The 6593-nt window shown below is 43.0% G+C and overlaps 1 protein-coding gene across 1 annotated transcript in view; it reads left to right on the top strand.

The window, feature by feature from the left end:
- Positions 1 to 1333: 1333 nt before the first annotated feature.
- Positions 1334 to 6593, top strand: part of micall1a (MICAL-like 1a) — a 17613-nt gene continuing 12353 nt past the window's right edge. Inside the window, 1 exon segment of the mRNA XM_041237844.1 lies at positions 1334 to 2283. Coding sequence (XP_041093778.1) covers positions 2141 to 2283 — 143 coding nt within the window. The 5' untranslated portion in view covers positions 1334 to 2140.

Below are 6593 nucleotides of genomic sequence, written 5' to 3'. Positions count from 1 at the left end.
TCAAATTCTCACATCCCCAACATCGAATAGAAAACTTTTTTTCCCCCCCGTTTCCACAGGGTCTGAAAATGCTTGCAGGACTGCATGCTAAGAATGCACCGCGCTTGTGTGAATTAGGTGGCTGTGTTCTCACTGTTGGCTATTCATTGCAAAAATGAGTGTCTATTTAAAAACCTCGCTTTCATAAACATTGCGAGCTGCTATTATTATCATTTTGAGCGTAAGCTAGGGCAAAAAACCTCCACGTCTATTTCGATTTCATTCCGTTTCCAAAACTTGCATTGCTGTCAGCGATAATATCTAAAAAAAAACACATCAATTGTTGTTAACAAGACAACACATCTGGCTAGAATGACTCGAGTGTGACACACAGCTGTTTCAGAAAACACCACAACTTGTTGCATCGTTTTTGCACTGTGAATTGCATTTACTGTAAACTACACTGTATTTAAATATGAATCTTGCATTGCAACACCGTCCTGCCCCTGCAGCTCCTGTGTAAGTCGCACGGATAAAGGCGTCTGCCAAATAAATACAAGCGCTTGTTGACTGTCCAGTTTGTAACATATCCCGAAAAGTTACTTTTATGTGTTTTCGGGTCAATTTGACCACACTCTAGTTTCCAATTAGCTTAAATGCTATTGTATTTTTATTTTTTCTGTATAATATTTCATGACTTTTCCTAAGTTGGGGTCATGAACTCATATACAGAAAACAGAAAATTTTTTAAGAACAGGTCATGTGTACAAATAAGATGTTTCGGGCGTTTATCTATGTAGATATGTATGCAGAAATAAAACAAACTTCTTTAATTTATTATTATTATTATTATTATTATTATTATTATTATTATTATTATTATTATTATTATTATATTATTATTTCTGGAAATGGCTGCACCTGTCTGGAGATATTTATAGACAAAACAACAAGGAATATATATCTACAAAGCAGAGACTAATTTTCTCTGTCAGCATTGCAACAGCATCTCACTGGTAAAGACACTCCAGAATGAGGAGCTCCCAGTCAAAGAAGTTTGATCACAGCTCCTGGACTAACAGAGCATAAAACCTTTGAAAAACCTTTAATGCAGTTTGTATATATTTTATTGCTTTGAATAGTTCTGTTTGTAGTCCAGTTTTGGTCTGGAAATAGTTTGAGTTTCATGACTCAGCGGTGTCCAGCTACATACTGTTGTTCAGCTCCGTGTTTTAAATTGTACAAAAGCACCCCCCCCCTCCCCCACTTCTCGCATCCTTAAATACACCCCATATATGGAAACACGTTTCAGGGAGCTGGGTGCAGCTGCTGATAAACGACTTTGACATTTTCTCAGTTCACTTTTCCTGTCAGTCGCGTCTAAAGGAAAAAAAAAAGGTAGCGAGAGAAGTTTGACTAGCGGTGAGTTTTGCAGCTGAAGAAGTGCAGCAAGCAACACTATAACACCGAGCCGAGCCGGGCTTGTCCGGCAGCATTTGAAAATTTCCACTGTGAATTGTTTTGCAACAGTATATTTATTGGTGTTAACCAATGCAACAAGTCCTTTTCATCTCTGCACAGCGGAGTAAACCAAAACCAAAATAAAACAGACGCGTTTTTTGCTTTGTGTGGCGACTTCAGTTTGTTTTGCAAACATCAAAATGTTACAATCGGTTTCGAGTGAAACTGGGAGGAAGCTGAAACCTGCTCGGACTCGCTGGGGTGTGATATGGTAACTGCTGAAAAAAGAAAAGTCGGGTTGCACCGACACCAACGCGAAAGAAAGCAGAAAGGGTTTGCAGAAAATAATTCAAAGAGTGCAACGTGTGCGTTTTGCAAGGCTTTTGTCATCCCCCAAGACTTGCAATGAACCAACGTGATTTTGAGACACGTAATTCTCAATTCAGTTAGTTGTGACTTCAGATCCCAAGGAAAACTACTGAATTATTGAATACTATTTTATTCTGAGGTTATGGTTTTGTTTCTTGTGAATATTTGCGCAATAAATCCTTTGAGAGGAGATCACAGTCTGCTTATGACTTGAAACCGGTGGGCTTTTGTGTCTGCGTGTATTTATTTTTTGGCAAGAACGGAATAACATTTTTTAAATAGTTTTGTTACTCTTGGTAGGGGGGAAAAAAAAAGTTATTTATTTTAAAAAATGGGATCACTGAAGGCCCTTCAAGAATGGTGTCGCATCCAATGTGAAAACTACCCCGATGTGGAGATTAAAAACATGACCTCCTCGTTTCGGGACGGGATGGCCTTTTGCGCGATCATTCACAAGCACAGACCTGACTTGATGTAAGTATTTGATGTTTTAATGGTTTGCTTTTTTTTTTTTTAAATCCACCAGACGTCGTTTTGCAGGCAGGCAGGCCGTCCAGCCGGGGCGTTGGAGTTGAATTGCGCCGGCAGGAGAAGGGAGGGTAGGCGGGGAGAGAGAGGAACGCTGAGCCGACCTCTGCAGAGGCAACGATAATAATCTGTTTTTAAAATATTATACTTCAATATTTAGTGTGTTGTTTTTAAAAAAAAAAAAAAAAAAAGTTACAGAAACGGTAAACTCACACATACAACTTATGAAAAACATCTCCTAAATAAATAACTTTTAAAAAAAATAATTTTAAAAATTATATGTAATATTATTTAATAACGTTTGGGCTGTTTGTGTTTTTTATTTATACATACTGTATCCAGGAAACTAGTTCTACTACAAATGTCACTAGCGTCATCATTTTTGTTTTAAAAAGTCTGTAAACTATTTCAAATTAAGATTTAAAAAAAAAATGAAGAAAAACAATGAAAGCGACCTTCAAATATCACGCGTTTCATTTTATAACGCGTCATTTTTTTTTTTTTTTTGTTATGATTTTATTTCATTTTTAGAAAAAAAAAAAAAAAAAAAGCATACTTTAGCAATTTCCTGTGAAACGTAGCGACGGTAACAAAATTGAAGAATTAAGATTTGTTTGCGAAACTGTTAACTTTAAGTATATGTAAATGCTACATTTGTGATGTTGACGGTTCCTTACATTAGCTTCAGGTCACAGTCATGTACTGTAACGGGTTGGCAACACCGGCCATGTGCAGCACACACTTTTGGGTAATAGGCTGACCCTGTGGTGTGTTGTGGTGACTGGTTAATGTTAATAAATGCCTTTCAGCTCCACTAGAGCCACACTGCTTCCCTCCCAGTCCCTCCTCAGCTCCGCTAGAGCCACGCTGCTTCCCTCCCCTCCCCTCCTCAGCTCCACTAGAGCCTACTGCTTCCCTCCCACACTGCTTCCCTCCCAGTCCCTCCTCTGCTCCGCTAGAGCCACACTGCTTCCCTCCCAGCCCCTCCTCAGCTCCGCTAGAGCCACGCTGCTTCCCTCCCGGTCCCTCCTCAGCTCCGCTAGAGCCACGCTGCTTCCCTCCCAGTCCCTCCTCAGCTCCGCTAGAGCCACGCTGCTTCCCTCCCAGTCCCTCCTCAGCTCCGCTAGAGCCACTTCTGCTTCCCTCCCAGTCCCTCCTCAGCTCCGCTAGAGCCACGCTGCTTCCCTCCCAGTCCCTCCTCAGCTCCGCTAGAGCCACGCTGCTTCCCTCCCAGTCCCTCCTCAGCTCCGCTAGAGCCACACTGCTTCCCTCCCAGTCCCTCCTCAGCTCCGCTAGAGCCACACTGCTTCCCTCCATCCCTTCCAGTCTCCCCTCTCTTCCCCAGTTTCAAGCAGGTGCTCCAGTCTGACTATGTATTCTCATATCCTTGTTCTATATTTATGCCAATATATCCTTGGGTCAACTGTCTGCACCATTAAACCAGAAGCACTAGTAAGTCAAACTTGAACCCTGAGCCATAAACGGCAAGTTATTTTCGTGCTCAGAAAAACAAACACATTTTTAGATTTTTGAAATGATTTTAATTGTAAAGCGCTTAGCTGTCCAGCATCGAATAACTGTTTGGTATCGGTGAATCATTTTCTCCTTTTGGTGTCCTCTTGCGTTCAGTCAAATCCAGTGACGGAATGACCGGGCGGATCGTTTCAAATTGCCCGGCAGATTCACAGAGCTTGATCTAAATCGGCTGTTCAACACACAGCTCCGGGCAGTTTTGCATCAGCCTCTATATAGAATGAACTGATTCAGCTTCATAGAGTCCAGTGAAAGCTGCTGAATAATGTTCCCTTGTTAAGAATTGCTGCTGAATCCAGTGAAAGCTGCTGAATAATGTTCCCTTGTTAACATATTGAATTGCACCCCCTCTATATAGAATGAACTCCCTCAGCTTCATAGAGTCCAGTGAAAGCTGCTGAATAATGTTCCCTTGTTAACATATTGAATTGCACCCCCTCTATATAGAATGAACTGATTCAGCTTCATAGAGTCCAGTGAAAGCTGCTGAATAATGTTCCCTTGTTAACATATTGAATTGCACCCCCTCTATATAGAATGAACTGATTCAGCTTCATAGAGTCCAGTGAAAGCTGCTGAATAATGTTCCCTTGTTAACATATTGAATTGCACCCCCTCTATATAGAATGAACTCCCTCAGCTTCATAGAGTCCAGTGAAAGCTGCTGAATAATGTTCCCTTGTTAACATATTGAATTGCACCCCCTCTATATAGAATGAACTCCCTCAGCTTCATAGAGTCCAGTGAAAGCTGCTGAATAATGTTCCCTTGTTAACATATTGAATTGCACCCCCTCTATATAGAATGAACTGATTCAGCTTCATAGAGTCCAGTGAAAGCTGCTGAATAATGTTCCCTTGTTAACATATTGAATTGCACCCCCTCTATATAGAATGAACTGATTCAGCTTCATAGAGTCCAGTGAAAGCTGCTGAATAATGTTCCCTTGTTAACATATTGAATTGCACATAAGAATGAACTGATCAGCTTCATAGTCCAGTGAAAGCTGCTGAATAATGTTCCTGTAATCCTAGGTGATGCAAAACTTTTGTCCAGAGCTGCTGGTTTATCTCTTCATTGAGTCCCGTGGTTATTTCACTTGGGAGAATGCGACCTGTCCTGGGAGCTCATCCAGGTTACTAACCCTAACCCTGAATCCTGGAATAACCACAGCGCTCTGTATAATTTGATGGTGTATTTTATTTTGTGGCTAGGTTACATTTCTAGAGGCCTGGGTCCAATCGCTTAGGCCACAAATGAAATGAGTTTGGTCGAAACTGAGACGGAGAGAGAGAGAGAGACAGAGAGGGGGACAGAGAGAGACACAAACTGAATGGGACAGACATAATGACAGACAGCGAGAGAGAGAGACAACTGAATGAGACAGAGGGGAGAGGCAGAGAGACAGACAGATAGACTGGGAGAGAGACTTGGTGAGAGGGAGAGGCAGAAAGAGACAGACTGGGAGAGAGGGAGAGACAGAGACTGTAAGAGAGCGAGACAGAGAGAGACTGGGTGAGGGAGAGGCAGAGAAAGAGAGAGACAGATAGATTGGGAGAGGGACAGAGATAGACTGGAAGAGTGAGAGACTGGGTGAGATTGAGAGAGAGAGAGAGAGAGAGAGAGACATGTTTGTGTAAAATCCCCATTACAAAAACAAACCAACACCAGCGAATTCGGTGACACGATTTTGACACGTCTGTGTTTTGTAACTACTTTGGCAATCCTGCGGATGCTGTCAGGCCAATAAAAAGACCTTTTGAATTTGGGGGGGCGGTGGCACTGGGTGAAAGGTCAGTGTGTGTTTGTGTCTTGTTTCCGTGGCGCCCGTTGTAGTGTAGCGGTAAGCCACATCTCGTCACTGAATCGTTTTTCTGTCTCCGAGTTGCGGTGGCAGTGTTGTTGTGATCCCTGTGCAGTAATGACAGAGTCTGTCTTTTATAAATACGTGTTTCACAAGCGCACTTCTCAGCTGAAGCGACGGATTCAGACATAGGAGATTATAAATGATGTCATGACTAGCCATTCTGAAATAGCCCGTCCTGTCTCTGCTCACCAACACAGGACTACAGATTGCCTGCTGTGTGCTGGGCAGAGCCTGGCTGTGCTGTACACAGGGCAATGCTGGCGGGACCACACTGTATAACACTGATATAAAACCGTGGACAGAACTACAGCAGCTACACAACATGGTGTCTGTATAAATTATAGTGAGCTGGCATTGCCTGCTGTGTGCTGGGCAGAGCCTTGCTGTGCTGTGCTGCACACAGTGTCCCTGAAGCCCTGTTCTGTGAGACAGCCAGTCATTCTGATCTCCTGGCATTGACGCAGCCCTTCACAGTAGATTAGGCTGCCAGATCATCACAGCAAATTACCCAGACTGTGTCTAACAGTGTCGCACAGCGCAAACACACTCGCTCACGCACTCTCCCTACTGTCACTCCCCCCCACCTCTGACCCTGTCTAGATACACTGGGAGATATTTGCTAGGGGTGGGCATTTGGAATAAAACTCACACTAGCCCTGCTGCTGCTCTGCACCCAGTCCTGGGGTTCAGAGCTCCCCTCAGTGAAGTCTAGTATTATTAATATTGCAATGATCAGGAGCCAGGATTTGGAGCAGGCTGGTGTGAGTTTCTACACGGTACCTAAAATTGTGTCCAAATGCCCTTAAAACTCCCGCTGCACAGCAGTGTGATCCGGTCCTGGTTTCACTAAGAGTTT

Source organism: Polyodon spathula, chromosome 46 (genome assembly GCF_017654505.1).
Source record: "Polyodon spathula isolate WHYD16114869_AA chromosome 46, ASM1765450v1, whole genome shotgun sequence".
Taxonomy (NCBI): Eukaryota; Metazoa; Chordata; class Actinopteri; order Acipenseriformes; family Polyodontidae; genus Polyodon; species Polyodon spathula.
The sequence above is the reverse complement of the archived record's forward strand: the minus strand, read 5'-3'. Positions and strand labels throughout refer to the sequence as shown.